The 18,172-nt window shown below is 34.9% G+C and overlaps 1 protein-coding gene across 10 annotated transcripts in view; it reads right to left on the reverse strand.

The window, feature by feature from the left end:
* The window catches only part of Kiaa1328 (KIAA1328 ortholog), a 254,580-nt gene that overhangs the window by 18,449 nt on the left and 217,959 nt on the right, over window positions 1-18,172 (reverse strand). Inside the window, exon 12 of one of the 10 annotated variants that reach the window (XM_040273708.2) lies at window positions 8,298-18,169. The exons of the other annotated variants lie outside the window; for them this stretch is intronic. Within the exon in view, the coding sequence (XP_040129642.2) occupies window positions 18,148-18,169 (22 nt within the window). The 3' untranslated portion in view covers window positions 8,298-18,147. Of the gene's footprint in view, window positions 1-8,297; window positions 18,170-18,172 lie in introns of those variants that run through there. 10 annotated transcript variants of the gene reach the window in all.

Here is an 18,172-nt window from a genome sequence, read left to right on the forward strand (position 1 = left end):
CTTACCTTGTAAATTCTACCAGGCCAAAATGATGGAAGGTTTTCCTGCTTACTAATGTGCACTTTAGAAAGTTCAGGGCACATATGGATATGCATTTATTATGTTTGATGCTACACATTATTGAAAATAAATTCTATAACATAATTTGTCCTGTCTTAAATGTAAAATTATAAAACCAAATGGTAGTGTTCTGTTTTGTGACTATTTATACTTTTCAAAGAAAAAGGTAATATAGATAGATGGGTTTTGTAACCTTTGTATGAACCTATTTGGGGGAGCAACCTAGCAGACAAGACCCACTCCCTCACACAATTTCTCTTTGTGTGTGTCACAGAGTGAGTTATAAGTAAAATCAGGTATTCTGGGATATTTTAGTGGGGGCAGATTGGGCTGGAGGTAAGGTATTCTTCTTGTTTTCAGAAGCTGGAAGATTAGAATTGATGATAAGCCGAGCTGAAATAGGAGCTCTGTGGAAGAGTCCTGAGATTCTTCCAATTTAACAGTGTATTACACCTCTCTGCTCTTGGGTTACAAAGAAGGGGATACAGGTGAAGTGCTGATAGGCTGGGAGTGTAAGCCATGCTGGTTGACTCTCCCAGCAAATACACCTCTGATAAGGCCACCTTAACAGATATGATTAGAGTGTCCTTAATGTTATTCTTTGTTACTGGGAGAGAATAAGAACTAGTATAGGCCTACCTAAAAGAAGAGGTAAAGTAATACTTTCTTGTCACTTTATGAACTATAGTATTTCAGTGAATGCATAGTAATGACAATGTAATGAATGTAATGAAGTATTTAAACACACACATATAAAGTGAAAAACAAACAAACAAACAACAACAACAAAAGAACAATGCAGGAAACCATATCTGATTTTCTTACTTTAATAAGCTTACTGAGGCTAAGAAAATTAGGACCATTCAGTATAGAGGGAGGAATATAAGGAAAGGGAGTCAATAAAGGAAAAACAAGTGTAGCCAAATAAATACAAAAACAAGGGAAGGATGAAGTAGATGTTGATGGGGAAAGTAAACAGTTTTAAAAGAGTATTACCAAGACTGGAGGGCTAATTGAGTCATCTCCCAGTGCTCTGGCAGTACATAAACAATCCCCTAGAAAAATCCACTTCCAGTTTGGAAGAATTTAGAAAACTGAATGGCAAGGAAAAGCCCAATGAATTTGTTATTGAAATACAAGAGGTGTAAATAAGAGAGACTGAATCCAATGGAGATTGATGGGGAGACCAGGGTCTCCTGGTTCATTATAGCTGACACTGGACCAGCATAATAATTGAAACTGACCTTGGTTTGGGTCAAAATAAATGATAAATGGAAATAAAGAGGAAAAAGAATGAATAAATGGGGTATGTTCAAGTGAAATCCAACATTATTTTGGTGTCTCAAAAGAGGCTCAGAGCAAGAGAATAACATTTTTTTTTTTAGTTCAAATGTCAATGCAAACAGCACAATTCACAATAGCCAAATTACAGAACTAGCCCTAATGCCCATCAACAGATGAATGGATTAAGAAAATGTAGTATATACACACAATGGAGTTTTACTCAGTCATAAGGAAGAATGAAATTATGGCATTTGTTGGTAAACGGATGGAAACAGAGAATATCATGCTAAGTGAAATAAGCCAGACTCAGAAAATCAAGGGTCAAATACTTTTCCTCATATGTGGAAGCTAGAGCAAATTAAAGCAGAAAAGTGGGGAGACTGGAATCATAAAGACATACAGAAGACCAGTGGAGTAGAAGGAGATTGAGAAGGCAGGAGGAAGGATGGGAAAGGGAAGAAAATGTGGAATGAATTTAAAATCATGCTATGTGCATATATAAATATACCAGAATGAATTCTACCTCTAAGTAGTATATGTATAAAGCACCAATCAAAAATAAATAAAATGAGAGAAAGAAAGATCAGTAGACGGAAGGAAAGTGGGGGACACCAGAGCCTAAAATTGAGTAAATCAAATTCCAAGCATGTATTTTTTGTCAAAATGAACCAAACCAGTTGTATGACTATAATGCTCTAATTTAAAAAAAAAGAATTAGCATGATTATGCACCAAAACAAAAGTCAATGCTTACACAGGTGAAGAAATAGCATTTTCTAAAGACATCTCTGCTTCTGGAAACTGAAAAAGTGGTATGGCAACTAGCAATCTTTAGTAACATCCTCCAGGAAATACCTTTTGTGTTACTTGTAACCATGAAGATTCCATGTAATCATTTTTCCTCCTTAAAGAAGTTTTATTCTAATATATATATATATATATATATATATATTGTTGATGGAACTTTATTTTATGTATTTATATGTGATGCTGAGAATTAAACCCATGCTAAGCAAGCACTCTGCCACTGAGCTACAACATCAGTCCCTAATTTTTTGAATTAAGTTTAATACATACTTTATTCTTGCCTCACAAATAAAGGTAGAAACATTTTTACAACTTACCACAATTTTATAGCAGTGTTTGTACTTCATATTAAATTTCTGTATTGCCCAATTGGAAACACTAAAACACTGTAGCATTCCTAAGGTGTGGTGTGAGAGAAACATGTACATTATTGTGGGGAGCAGTGATGTGAATCAAGGTGTCTAATTACCCTGTGGTTGTGGTGCACTTGTGCTGGGATTCCCTTGTATGAAAGCATAGGGTTAACATTTTCCTGTGCAAAAGTACAGGGTTAAGAATCCTAGTGTTATGGTGGTGACATCGGCCCTTGGTCTCTCTGGGGAAACATCCAGAGATTTCAGTTTTAACCTTGAATCACAGATACTGACTCCTAGGGGTAGAAGATTCTGAACAGAGCAAGATAACCATAATGTCTCCTGTGCTGTGACCTTCAAGCTTGCCTGCTTTCCAGAAACTTTCTCACAAATAACATTTTGATGACAAAACCTATATAATAAATGTGTAAAGCCAGCTCTGGGTCACTGTTCCTCCATCAGAAGACAGTACTCACCTGGCCCCATCTTTTACTCTCTCTGTATATTTGTCTTTTCTTAATCCTTCATCACCTCTCACCGTTTCTGAATTAACAGTCATGCAGGTTGTGACACATTATTATATCAATAATCAAACTTGCTGAAAAGCCAATCTAGATAATTTTATTAAATATACCTAATTACCTCCTGCTTCTTTCTTATTTATTCATGGAATGGCAAACACCAAAAAGGAACTTTTACTGTTTTAGCTTACAGAGATATTTCACAATTTAGAAAGACTTCATGTAGGTTTGAGGGTGCAGCTCAGTGGTAGAGTACATGCTTAGCATATTTGAGGCCTTAGGTTCAATTCTCAGCATGTGTATGAGCGTGCTCATTCGAGCACACTTGTGGGCACACACTCACACACACACTCTTTATCTAAAGACAGAAGTGCATAATAGTGAACGAGAACAAGGACTGGAAGAAAATATATTCATTATAATTTAAATGCTACTGAAAAAATTCTATAGGATCACTGCAATTGTTCCAGATAAACATAAGTGCTTAAGTGGTTGCTGTCAATTAGTTAGTAGTTTCTCTAAAAACTCATAGGTTTCATGTTTGAATGAATCCTCCTAACACTTATCACAGTCCTCTAAAAAGGATTATGGTTGGTATTGTGAGGAGGTAAACACTGGTTGCCCATGTCATACCTAATTATTATCTAGTGATTTAAATCTGACTTTAAGACTATGGGTTGATGATGGTAGCAAGAAAGTGAATTTGCAATAGTTAATTATAGGCTATAGAATATTTCATAATTTTTGTAAAGGCTACATAAATGTATTTTTAGAAGTTAATGTTAAATACTTTATAGTATTGTTATAATTTTGTGGTATCTTTGGTCTTAAGCCTCTGATATAAAAAACTTCTGTAACAAGGCTTTTTATTTCATTTTTAAAATAATTTATTTTAATCAAATATCCAACTTAAATTTTAATAAGGTCTAATTTGTTTCCATTATGTTTGCTATTAACCAATTCCAGACTTTCCTTATACTATCAGCTCTCTCTATTGTGTTTCCTTTTCTTTTCTAAATAGTTATGTGAAGGAGAATTTTTTTTTATTTGCTTTTTTTTTTTACCAGAACTGGCTAGTTGAAGGCCTTGCTCCCTCTGGTGGGTTTTTATACACAAATACTTGAGGATACCTTGTATTTCAACCAAGAAATCAATGATAATTTGTGCTAATGAAACACTATCAGTAATGAATGTTAGCAGAGAGGTGTTTTCCTTTTTTTGAGCCTTGGGGCCCTATTCACCCATATGGAAAAACATATTAGCAGAAATAATTCTTTTTAAAATTTTCTTGTTAATGACTTTCTGCCTGCAGATTTTTATTTGGACATTTCAAATGGATCAACTATGCTTTCTTTCAATCTAAAATGAGGGTGATACAGAGATTTACCCTTTATGCAACAACAGGAGCAGAAAGTGTACAAAAGACTCTGAAATCTACAGGGAATGAAATTAAGATGTTCTCATTGATATAAAAGATACCACTGAAGTAGTGATATGGTGTTAAAATCCTGCCATGAAATCTGGTTTGAGTAAAAGTGACCTATAGTTTATACACTAGTAGTAACATTTTACTGTTCAAAAAATATTTATACTCAAAGGGAGAAGATGAAAGAATTGAGGTCAGCTGTAGTAAAGCATAAAACTGAAGGGGAAAGTCCTAGAAAAGCTGTAGCCTTAGCAGCACCAGACCAAGAACAAAGAGAACTATGGACCTGGCTGAGGGTGGATCTTACACAAACATCACTGCAATGCCAGTGTCTCCCAATCTTCCCAAATCCACACAGGGGTCATGGTTCCCAGTGGTTTCAGTGCCATTGCCAGTCTTGGTTCTTCCACAATTATGATTAGCTTGTTCATTTCCATGTTAGTGGGTTACAGTTATGATCCACTCCTGGGGAGAAGCATTTCCTCAGCTTTTACCAGAATCTAGTTCTTCTACTCTCAGTCCATTTCCTTCCAAAGCACAGAAGCCAGGAATTTACTGTGAGGTATTGTCAATTGGTCATTAGAGAAGTTTTATTTTAGGAGCAGTACACTCTTAGTCATGAGCTGAGACTGTGAGGATAGTAGACACAGGCTCAATGGAATGAAGGGACACTGACTGAAGATTCCCTTGGGATAGCTGGCATATCATTTCCTCTACCCATGGAAGGATGATAGTACTACTTCATTAATGGAGATCACTAAAAAATATCCAAATGAAAACTTGCATCAAATGCCATTTGTGGTAAATAGTCCATTCTGTAGCCAGTATGGCATGTATCCCACGGTAAACACTTCCAGACTTCATCAGGTTAGAACAAGTGCCAACCACATGACTGTGGTGACTTCTATAGGGCAGAATTCTTCCAGGGTGTAGGAAAAAGATAGTTTCCAAGAAGGAATAAGCTGAACACTCCTTTCCTCAGCATGGACTTGTCTTCCATCTTGGGTCTTAAAGTGCCTCAGCAGACAGGGTTGCTCAGAGCTCCAGAAAGAATAAAATCCCTTTCCTAGCATCCTTTTATTTATTGAATGTACAATATCTAAAAAAATAGATAAGCAAGACTTTTATCTTCTTTATTATATATGGCTCATGTAAGACATGTGATTCTATATGCAGGCTGTTGCTTTCTACTGTTCTGTGCTGGTATTGCACGTAAGACTTTCTTCCTTAGTCTAACTGCTGGCTGTGACCTTCTCTTCCTTCTCTTATGGTACTGGGGATTGAACCCAGGAGTGCTTTACTACTGAGCTATGTCCTCAGCCCTATAAATTTTTGAGACAGCGTCTTGTTAAATTGCTGAGGCTGGCCTTGAACTTGTAATCCTCTATCTCCTGTCACTGAGATTATAGGCATGTGCTTCCGTGCCTTGTCCTGAATGTGGATGTAGCTTTCAAGTAGCTCATGTGGCACAAGAACTTGAAGCAGGATCCCTATGCTAATACCAATGCTAACTCATCTCAGAATTTCCCGACTCTCCCAAAGGAAAAATTAGACTCTCATAAAGAACAGTAATCTTTCTTCCCTTGCCTGTCAAGAGGCTTATGCTAGTGGACTGTTTCATTAGGGGTGGGGGCCAAGCAAAACGACTGTGAGCTTTCAATCTTGATAATACTCAAACTTCTCACACTTCAGTACATACCCACTACAACAATAACAACAAATCAAAGAAAGCCTTATTACATAAACAGGCAATCAATGCAATGGACAACTGCCCTTGAGCTTCAAGAATAACTCGCAATCTTTCTTTCATGGATAATAACAGATTGAGTATCCGTTTTCTAAATGCATGAAACCAGGAGTGTTTCAGATTTTGGAGAATCTCCTGACCCTACAAATACAAACATCTAAACTTTTTTTTTTTTTTTTGAGTGTCATGTTAGCACTCACAAAGTTTCAGATTTCAGAGCATTTTCTATTTCAGATTTCTGGACTGGGGATGCTCAGCCAGTATTAAGATTTATACATGGAGAAGTACATTCATATTCCCTAAAAATACACAGTGAAGACATTTTGGTGAGGAGATAGATTTGGAAGACTTAAGGCTAATGAAAATAACAATATTAACTCATTTCACTTAACTGTAGATGAAGAACTTTCATATGTATCATTTTTATTTTTAAGTTCATAAAAACTTATAGATAACACAAAATGTTAAAATGAATTTATCCACAAGAAATAAAAATAAGCTAAATAAAAAATGGCTTAACTCATTAACATGAAAAATGTTAAATTTTTAAAAAATGGTATATACACTTAAATACACTGTATAAAAATGTTCAGTTGACCTGAATACACATTAACCAATCACTATTATCCACATTATTCTACTTTTCCAATTCGAAATATCTTTGCTGTCATAGTTTTTGATTTGCAAAATGGCATTCTTGATACTATTACACACAATTCTGATCATTCTTTCTAGAGGGCAAGCATGCAGACTAACTAACACAGTTGTCCCTAATTATCTGTGGGAGATTGGTTCTTGGTCACTTGTTAGTTATCAAAATCCATTGAGGTATAAGTCCCATATGTAAAATGGTATTGTATTTTCACATAATTTTAGTACATCCTCCCATATATTTTAAGTTTTATCCAGATTACTTATAACACCTAATACAATGTAAATGTTATAGTCATTTTACTGTACTGTTTAGTGAAAAATGACAAGAGAAAAAGTGTGTGCATGTTCAGTACAGACCCAAATTTATTTTCCTCATGATTTTGATCCAAAGCTGGTTAATGCATGGATGAAGAACCCCCAGTTATACATGGTCCATTGTATGTGATTACCTTTATTTAATGTGACTGATGACCTTAATTTGGACTTCAAGATATTATTTTTCCTTCCTATGTCTTTCTCTTGGAGTCCTCCTTCCAATAAGATCTTATGTTTTTTAGGTAGGATTTCATTACAAAATTTTAAAAGTAAACCTTCAGTAAATACATGTTCATAAATCCCAAAGGGTCCCTTATCACCTGGGAAGGCCAGTGCTTTCCCTGAAACTACTCTGTGCCATACTATAAATGACATGGTGCTAAGTTTGTTTATAGACTTACCATTTTAAACTACTGACCAGCATAAACCCAAACATTTCTGATAAGAATTTTAAATCATGTTATTATGAAATCAACTATGTCATTATTTTTTGAAAAATTGATTTCTTCATCATTTTACTTCCTAGTGTTCAAGTTTGTCTGAAATCAGGAGAGAAATTTTGAAATCAGGAGACAAATAGAAGCCTGGAAAACTTAGGTTCAATGCAGTCAAGGTACTTTTTCAAGGTTGTGCTGTTAGTTTTGTGGTAGATGAATAGATGAATCCACATCTTTGGACTGTAATTCTAATACCCTTTTCTCTAAGCCATGCTTGTCTACATTGGAGGATTAATGAGAAAACCAAAGCAGTAAACAAGCTGCAGGCCAAAGCAGAGGTTTAGAAGCTCTATGACAAAAGATAATAGAATGGCTAAGCAAAGCATATCTGATATCCTCAGTGATACTGACATTGTCTAAGCAATCAAATCCCAGTGCAGAAACCATGTTGACACTGCTCACAATTGACAATCTGCTGTCATGCCGTCTGGAAATCCCCTGAAAGCAAAATGTTTTCCAATAGTTACAAGATGGGAAAACCTTCTGCTAGATAAAAATGTTAAGGAAGTTCAGGAAGTGAAGAAAAACTGGTAGAAACTATATGTTTTGTAGACCTGGCAAAGACATAAAGGGAAATACCTGCCTTATAAGAACTGGTAATTTAAAAGGAAAACATTCAATTTGTGATCATTCATTCATCCATCCAACAAATATTTATTGAACATCAGACTTTGGCATTATCATGGAGATATAACAATTGATTTGACAAAAAAAATTCTTGGGCTCATAAAGTTTATATTCTATGTGAGGCAGGAGACAGGGAGAAACAGAAAATAAATACAATACACTAATAATATATTAGAAGGTGAAAAATTCTTTTAGGAAAGATAAAGCAGAGGAGAGAAAGAAAGGTAGAAAACATAAGGGATGATTTCCTTACGAGTCTTTCTCTTGTTGCTTGGTGAGAGTTTTCTTATAGATGATGAGTTCACATAAGTCTTTCTAAAAAACTAAAACATAATATTTCTACATTTATATGGTAATTCAATACATGTATACAATGTACAAGAATCAAAACAGCATTTCCATCTCTTTAATCATTAGTCATTTTTATGTGTTGGAAATTCCATAATCTTTTTTAGTCATTTTAAAATATTTCATAGATTGTTTTAACCACTAGTTACCCTATTGTGCTAATGAAGAACTGGAAGTAATTCCTGTACTCTGTTTTGGTGATCCTTATTGAACTTCTTTCCATTCCTTTTTTCTCCTGCTCCTTTTAGTACCTTGTGACCGCTATTCTTTCTGTTCTTCTATAAGACTAAACTTATTAGTTTCCACGAATGAGTGAAAACATGTGGTATTTGTCTTTATGTGTATGGCTCATTTCATTTAACACAATGAACTCCAGTTCCATTCACATTGCTGAAAATAATGGGATTTCATTCTTTTTTTATGGCTGAATAGTGTTCCATACATACATTTGCTTTATCCATTCATCCACCGAAGGCATTTGGGCTGATTCCATATTTTATGAAGAGTGCTGCAATAAACATGGAAGTGAAAGTATTTTTTGGATGTAATGATTTCATTTCCTTTGGATATATACCAAGTAATGGAATTTCTGCATCATATGGTAAAATTCTATTTTTACTTTTTCATAATGGCTATGCTAATTTACATTCCCACCAAAGGTATTTAAAGTCCTCTTTTCTTTACATCCTTTTCAGTATGCTATTTTTTTTTGCCTTTTTATGATAGCCATTCTAACTGGATTGAGATTTACATTTCTCTGATGATTCATGAAATTGAAAATTTTTACATATACTTGTCTTCTTTGGAGATAGTTCTTTAGTTTGAGATGTCAACCATTTGAAATGTCAACCATTTGAGATGTCTTCTTTTGTTTAGTTCTTTAGTCCATTTTTTAAAATTGGATTTTTCAACCTTTTGAGTTCATTTTATATTATGGATATCAATCCCTAGTCAGATGATTAGTTTGAAAATATTTTCTCCCATTCTATAGGTTGTCTCTTCATTCTGTTGATTTGATCCTTTGCTGTGCAGAAGATTCTTAGTTTGATTTAATCTCATATGTCTATTTTTACTGGTGCTTGTACCCTTGAGGTTCTATTTTGAAAATCATTACCTAAACCAATGTATGGAAGCATTTCCCCTAGGTTTTCTGGCAGTAATTTCATAGTTTCACGTTTAACCTCTAGGTATTTGATCTTTTTTGAATTGATTATGTGTGATGAGAGGAAGGGATCTAGTTTTATTCTTTTGCATATGCATATCCATTTTTTGCCAGCACTTTTTACTGAAGAGACTGTCCTTTTTTCACTGTATGTTCTTGGCACCTTTGTTAAAAATCAGTCAGCTGATCCATGAATGTGGATTAATTTTGGGGATTATCTGTTCTGTTTCATAGGTTTATATGTGTTTGCTTCTGTGCCAATACCAGACTTTTAGTTACAATAGCTTTGTGACATGTTTTGAAGTCAGATATTGTGATGCTTCCTACACTTTAGTTTTGTTTTTTCCCCTTAGGATCACGTTGGTTACTCTGGGTCTTCTGTTGTTCCATATGAATTTCGGGATTGTTTTGATTTCTGTGAAGAAAATTTTAGGTATTTCAATGGAAAATGCATTGAAACTGTAGGTCACTTTTGGTAGCATGATCATTTTAATATTGATTCTTTTAAACCATGATATCTCTTCATTTCTTGGTTCTTCTATAATTTCATCAGTTTTTTATATGTTTCATTGTAGTGATGTTTCACTTCTGTGTAAAGTTTATTCCTAAATATTTGATTTTTTTTGTAGCTCTTGTGAATAGGATTGTTGTCTTCTCTCTTTTTCAATAAGTTCATTATTGGTATATGGTATATAAATATGATGTTCTTTTTTTAACCTTGACTTTGTATCCTGCAATATTACTGAATTCACTAATAATTCACTAATAATTTTTTGATGGAGTATTTAGTTTTTTCTATGTATAGAATTATGCATTTGCAAACAGGGATAATTTAACTTATTTCTTCACAATTTAGATGTCTCTTTTCCTTCTCTTTCCTAATTGTTCCTGCTAAGACTTTTCAGTACTATATTAAATTAGAATGGTAAAAGGACATCCTTGTATTATTACTGATCTTAGAGGAAAGAATTTCAGCTTTCACCTATTCAGCATGATACAGGATGTGGGTTAATTTCATATAGACTTCAGTATTCTAAGGTATGTTATATCTACAACTAATTTGTTAAGCATTTTTATCATAAAGGGATGCTGAATCTTTTTGTGTGTGTATGTGTGGTGCTGGGGATTGAACCCCAGGGCCTTGTGCATGCAAGGCAATCACTCTACCAACTGAGCTATCTCCCAAGCCTAAGATGCTGAATCTTATCAAACGCTTTTGCTGCATTTACTGAGTGATCATATGTTTTTTGCCCTTCATTCTGATTTGAAGATTTATTGATTTGTACATGTTGAACCATGCTTATATTCTCAGAAAGAATCCCACCCGATATGGTATATGATCTTTTTGTCACCAGTAGCTATGCTCTGAAGTCTGTAGGCTATGAAGATGTTCCCTAGGTCTTATGGGGCATGTGGAGGTAACATTTGGGCTTGTGGTGCTGGTATCTATGCCCCATGAAATGTAGAGTGTAGGGGAGAACTCCAAAGGATCCTGCAGGTTGAATACAGGTACTGTTGGAATTTGTAGCTTTGGTATGGGTGGCCCTGGTTTTGTAGGGCATTGGTGGAAATAAGCCCTTGGTCATACTGAAAAAGCTCTAGTGGGGACGAGGCTTGCAGTGTTGGTAGTTACAATCCTAAAGCTGAAGAACACACATGGGCCCATCCCCTGGTCTCCAGGGACAAGCTGAACAATGTTGAGGCATTTTGCACCAGAAGCTGTAATCCCAAGGTCATGAGTTGGGAAGAATTTTTGTAGGTCCTTCCAGTCAAGTGTAGGTGCTGGAACAGGATAGAGCCATTGGCGGCTGCTTTCCTGGAGTTGCAGGGATAAGCCAGGATCCAAAGCTCTTGATGCACAGGTATGGTTGAAGCCAGGACTCTGTAGCAGTGGCTACAGTCCCAAACTTTTGGGGTGGGAAGAAGATCTTTCCTAACTTCCATGGGACAAACATGGATGGTATTCAGGCTTGTGGCTGTGGCAGCTACTGTTCTTGAAGCTGCAGGATAATGAGGGTGGTGTCTTCTGCTAAGTGGGGTATGAATTCTGTCAGGGCACAGGGTTTGACTGCCAGCACCTAGGTCAAGGTAGTGTCTAGCAGTGGCTGTTAACAATGGTCTGAGTTTTGGGTGTTTGGGGGAGGTCCAAAGTGAATAACTTCATTGAAACAGAGGAGTCACTTTTAGACCAGCCAGTTCCCTGAACTGGATTTAAAGCTTCTAAGACTTGTGAAATTCTGCATTTAGGTCTGTTGGTCTGCTGGTATGACTGAGGTTGTTGGCACTTTCTTGCTTACTTTTGCAAGGAGCACTACTGGCGAGCTGGTGTTGAAATTGTGAATTGCTCTGTCTCTTCTCCATGTTGCCTTTCCAACTCTTCATGCTGTTTAGGATTCCCGTCAATTTGCTAATTCCAGAATTCTTCCTGTCTCATTCTTTGGAAAATACAGTTTTTTCTTTGTTTCCCTGATTCTTCTTTGCTGAGTCATGCACAGAGTACCTCTACTCAGCCAACTTCCACATAAACTTTCCATAGAAAATTGTGATTAAAAAAAATTAGCCTTGGTGATTTATCTCTAATTTCAATAATTTAGATTAATAGGTAGGATTCTTCAAGGGCTTTTCATGTTTTTTTCACTATAGGCTTATTAATGTATCCTGATAAATCCTTAGAGAGAGGATGACAATAGCTAAAGAAAAATGCTAATGCAGAGGACTAGGCCTGGGATTAGGGATGGGGCAGAAAGAAGAAAGGTAGAATGTTGATATGCTGGGATTAGGCAGTGAGAAGATGTGCAATTTTGAAGTAGGGACTTCCAAATATGTCTTAAGACCAAGTGTATCACAGTCAATTTTGAAAATCAAAAATGCATATCACTGGGCTGGGGTTGTAGCTCAGCGCAGAGCACTTGCCTAACATGTGTGAGGCATTGGGTTGAATCCTCAGAACCACATAAAAATAAATAAGTTGTCCATCTAAGACTCTATAAAAAGTTTTTTTAAAAAATGCACATCACTGCTGACCATTCCTAGCAATCCTGATTCAATTAATCTAGGGTGAGGCCTACAAATAGGTATTTTTTACAAGAATTCCTATGGAATCTCAGTGTGCAAACAGGTTTTATAACTACCACTTGAAGGCAATTAAACCCTTTCAGAATCTTTATAAAGGGCTAATATTGAGGACAAAATCCATTATTAATAACTTTAGGAAGGTCTTAAGTGAACTCAGAAACACATGTCCTAGGAATATAACATTAAATCTTAGCTATCATCTAGCCAAGGATTTTACTCCCCTACCCTCCTTCCCTATTTAGAAGAAAAACAAATGAAGGGGTCATCTTAAGACCCTGGAAAAATTTAGTGAATTGTGTGAAGAAAATCCCTTGAATGCAGGTTCATTTATGAAATCTTTGCAGAGAATCTGCCATCCAAGTCATTTGTTGGAGAGGTCAGTATCATTCAGGAGCACTATTCTAGGTGTCTAGACAAGACTTTGTTTCCTATAAAGCAAGCTAATGTTGAAGTGTCCAGTATGGCTAACCAAGTTAAAACCTTTGCACATAAGGGATTGGGCTTAGCATGATACAGTCACAGGCAATTTGTAATACAAATATAAATACAAAAATACAAACCAGTTGTCTACCTCAGGATTAAACCTAATCATATGCCTAAACTTTTATTAGGTTTGAACCTTGAATCACAAGAGCAAGTCCCAAATTGTTTTTTATTGCTTGTGTGATCTTGGTAAGTTGCATGATAGTTACTATTTAAGAGGCACTTAGTCAAATACTAGGATAGTGCTGAGTACTTTACATTCACTATCTTGGTTAATCCTTATGATATGCCTATGAGGAAAATGTTATTATTCCCATTTTATAGATTAAATAAAAGATTTGCTCAAATCACATAGCTAACATTTAAATCCAAGCCTATTAACCTAGGTGTTATAATTATTATACCTAGACTCTTAATTGTTCTATAATTGCCTCTTAGAGCTTTATGTTTTCATGATTGTGATGATTACATTAGGTAACATATAAAATAATCTTTATAAAAAGTATTAAAGTAAGAATAGTAAGAAGTACCCACCAAAATTTTCATGAAGTTAAGGGGATTTTATGACCTTGGAGCAAATGAACAACTCTAAAATAGCATTTCATGGAGCTAAAAACTGTGAAATGATAGCAGGGACTAGCAATACTGAACAGGTGTCACTAATCAAAGAGTTTTCAGAGTTAAGTAGACACACCAAGGAACCATAATCCTCATCTTTGCTGAGCTGACAAAGAAATGCACTATTGGGCTGGGACTGTAGCTCAGTGGCAGAGCACTTGCCTAGCATGTGTGAGGCACTGGGTTTGATCCTCAGCACATTAAAAAAATTAAATAAAGGCATGCTGTCCAACTACAACTATAAAAGAGATTAAAAAAAAGGGGGGGGGTTGCAACTACTAGGAACAAATATTAAAATTTTGAATTTTTTTTCAAAATTTGAAAAAAAGCACTACAAATATGTTCCCTTTGTTTTAACTTAAAATATTGTTTTTTAAAAAATTCTGTTAGCAATATATCATTGTTGTGAAACATTTGTAAAATATAGAAAATCCTGAAGAATAAAATAGCTCCTTATGAAAATCTCACCAGGCACTTAGGCTTGTAGAAAGATTTCCTGAAGCCAAGGTCTAGAATTCTATGTAAGTGACTACCTATGAGAAGAATGTCTTGACAGGATTTCTCAAGCTGAATTCATTTCTTGGAATTATGTTACATCTTTATTATTGCTACTTAGCCTATTTGTTTCTACTTCCTAATTCTATAAAGCAAGGGTGTTCAAGAAGTATAGATGATTATATTAATGGGTTTTTAAGAATAAGAATTATAATATCAGCACATCATGGCTTAACTAAAAGCAATATCTTTTCATCAAACATGAGAATTTTCATGCAATCAACTGTTCTTGGTGGTAATGGAGTTGCTGTCAAGGAATTCCAAGCTATCAGCTTTACTAAATGAAAATTCTTCTGAATAGCTGGGCTTTTCACCCTTCTGGTTAAACATGGAAGACAGATTTATTTATAACTGTATTTTCTTTTACATATTTAACACCTTCTTTTCTGAAGTTTATACGTTAGTCCTTTTCATTGTCATCAATTTATGAACATAATGTCATTAGGTCTTGTATTATTTTATTATTTACAATATACTAAAAATGGAAAAGTTATAGTTAATGCTACTTTGTGTATAGTGTGTAAGGCAGAAAAAGCTATAATGATAGTTTTAGGACCTGGTAGTGCACATTTTAGGAAATTCATTTTGAAAAGTTTGAGAAGAAATTCTATCTAATATTTGAAACTAATTTTTAATAGTCATTGTAAAATTTTTTTAAAAAATATTTTTCTAGCTGTAGTTGGACACAATACCTTTATTTTATTTATTTATTTTTATGTGGTGCTGAGGATCCAACCTAGCGCCTTGCACGTGTGCTAGGCAAGCATTCTACTGTTGAGCCACAACTCTAGCCCTGTAAAATCTTTATAATAATATTTAATTTGTATGAACACATAAATAAATGTACCTCCACATGTCCAACACAATACTTGGCATACAGTATGCATTCAGTGAGTAACAGCTGAGTATCCTCAGAAGTAGTCATCATTCACATGCTTTAACTAAACAGAGGAGTGAGGTCTGTTATTCAAACTTACCACAAACCCCTGCAGAGGTTTGGGGTTTTAATTTTGCTTATTCTTCTCTGCCACTCAAAGAATAACACATGATTATTTCCTCTGCTAGGCATGTGAGAGAATCTGCTTGAGTACGTGACACCATTTGTGTACATTAGAGGTAAAAAGAAAGTTTGACTTTGACTTTAAAAAAGGTTTTGTGATACTGGGCACAAATGCAAGAAAATGTTGCAATTGGGCTGTTGTGTATAAATGAACCACAGAAGCTTCACTTGCCTGTAGTTTCTTCCTATGCAGTTACAGAAACAAATTCCACTGCTTAAAGCAAGTTTGTGTGATTCATACCCTACCAGAATTTGATTATTTTAGTGTTCCTACTACAGAACCAAATCTCAGTTTTAGGAAGAATAGAAAATGAAAAAATACTGAAATTTGGGATTATAAAACTAGTTTTTCTAGGAATGGTGGTACAAACCTATAATCCCAGAAATGGGATGCTGAGGCAAGAAGATGGCAAATTCAAGACAAGCCTCAACAACTTAGCAAGACCCTGTCTCAAAACAAAAATAAAAAAGGACTGGGGGTATAGCTCAGTGATAAGAGTGCTCTTGAGTTCAATATCAAAAATCTCTCTCTCTCTCTCTCTCTCTCTCTCTCTCTCTCTCTCTCTCTCTCTCACACACACACACACACACACACAAATAAATAAATAAATAAAATAAAAAATAAAGAAAGAAGCAGCCATTTTCAAGTCTTTTCTGCTCCTTTATAACGACCTTTGCCAATTGCTCATTCTCTCTCAGTTCTCATTCTCTCTTTTAAATGGGATACTACTTACCACACAGGGTTTTGGTACAAATTAAATGAAATACTGTATGATAAAAGCATTTTTAAAATCTGAAGTACTATGCTGAGAACTGTGAATAGTAATTATAATTTTGGGTATTATATTTCTATTCTATTTTATAATTTATATTATTTCATAAAATAAAAATATGTCACTTGTGTAGGTTTGAATCTTCTGGCAGCTTCCAATCCAGAATTTTGTTGCTGAGATAAACAAGATTACTCTTATAATCAAGAAGAACATATTTATATGATTTTCCTTTCTCTTCAATCTGAATGGTCACTGGCCATGTGATATGGGAAACTAAATGGTCCCTGAACTGCTCATGGTTTTTCACCTTGGAGTATCATCCAGAAAGTAAAAGAGTAACATGCAGAAATGTTTTTCTTCATATCACAGCCAAGGATCCAAATGTCACATGTTGTTTTAGTATTTTGAAGGCTGTGCTATCATAAGTGGTAGTGAAAGCAAATGGATTTTCATTTCAAGTTACTTAAGGTAAAAATAAGTAATGACTGTTTTCGAGACAGAGAAGAATTCTTCCAGCCTGGGCTTGGGCGAGTAGGGCACCAGGTTTTTGGACCTGGTGCTTGGATGTTAGTGGAGCATGAGGATCTCACAAGCCAGCATGAGGCAGCATGTGCACAGTTGCCTATAAGCATGGCCACACACAGGCCATTAGACTTAATAATGTGCAACCTTACAGCAAAATTTTCAAAATACATTAAGCATATGGTTTGAAAACAAAGGACCAAGATCTTTAAAAAAGAACAAGTTAAACTATTTTTAAAGCCTCCAAATAAGCTATCAAGTCTTCTAAAGTATATATTCAAATATTTTCTAAACCCCCTCAAGAAAAAACAGGCTTTACCAAATGCTCTCCTGTCAATAACTCAAAAAAAAAAAAGCCAAAAAAACCAAAAAACAACTGTTGATACTTCTGTGTTGTGTTAAAGAAAAACCCTAATCTTTCTTTAAAAAATTTTTTTTGAAAAGGCAAAGTGTAATTCCTAGAAATAGGCTAAATTCATGGGGTTGCAGCTGTAGCTCAGTGGTAGAGCGTTTGCCTAGCAAGTTTGATCCTCAGAACCACATAAAAAATAAATAAAATAAAGGTATTGTGTCCATCTACAACTAAAAAATAAATAACTTTTTTTTTTAAAAAAGAAAGAAATAGGCTAAATTCATTTTCAGTTTCAAGAATTGACTAGTTGGGCATGATTTGGAGAGATTTGCCTTTTTTCCTTCACATCTTACAGAAAAAGGGATTGCAAGAGTACCAGCTGTAACCCTTTTGAAATCATGGAAGAGCAGAGAGAAGAGGCCTTAGTCACCTTCTGGTTCAGAGACTGAGAATTTAATATTGCTACCACAGGCCTGGTGTTTGCTTCCGCTTATCAGTTTGGAACAATCATTATTATGTTGTCATAAGACTAGAAACTTGATCAGTATTTTAAAAAGTGACTCCCAGAAGATATTATCTACATTTTAATATAATGTGTATCAGATCTACATACATGAATAGAGAAAGAAACCAGCAGAAAAATGATATACAGCTGTAATAAAACTTATTTCCCAGTCCAATTTGAAATAAAAGACATAAAGATCCAAACTACATTAATGCAAAGATCTGCTTGTTGCAAGTATACTTTTTGATTAAATTGGCATACATCAAGTACAATTAGAAAGGTTATTTATATCAAAGAAATACATAACTCTGCATCTTAATGGGGATGACAATTACAGTTGATGGTTGCTAATTAACATGACTTCTTTTGCTTTGGGTGTTAGATATTTCCTTTATTCTTGATTGTTAGCAATGGACATACCTAATCCTG

The sequence above is a fragment of the Ictidomys tridecemlineatus genome, chromosome 13 (assembly GCF_052094955.1).
Source record: "Ictidomys tridecemlineatus isolate mIctTri1 chromosome 13, mIctTri1.hap1, whole genome shotgun sequence".
Lineage (NCBI taxonomy): Eukaryota > Metazoa > Chordata > Mammalia > Rodentia > Sciuridae > Ictidomys > Ictidomys tridecemlineatus.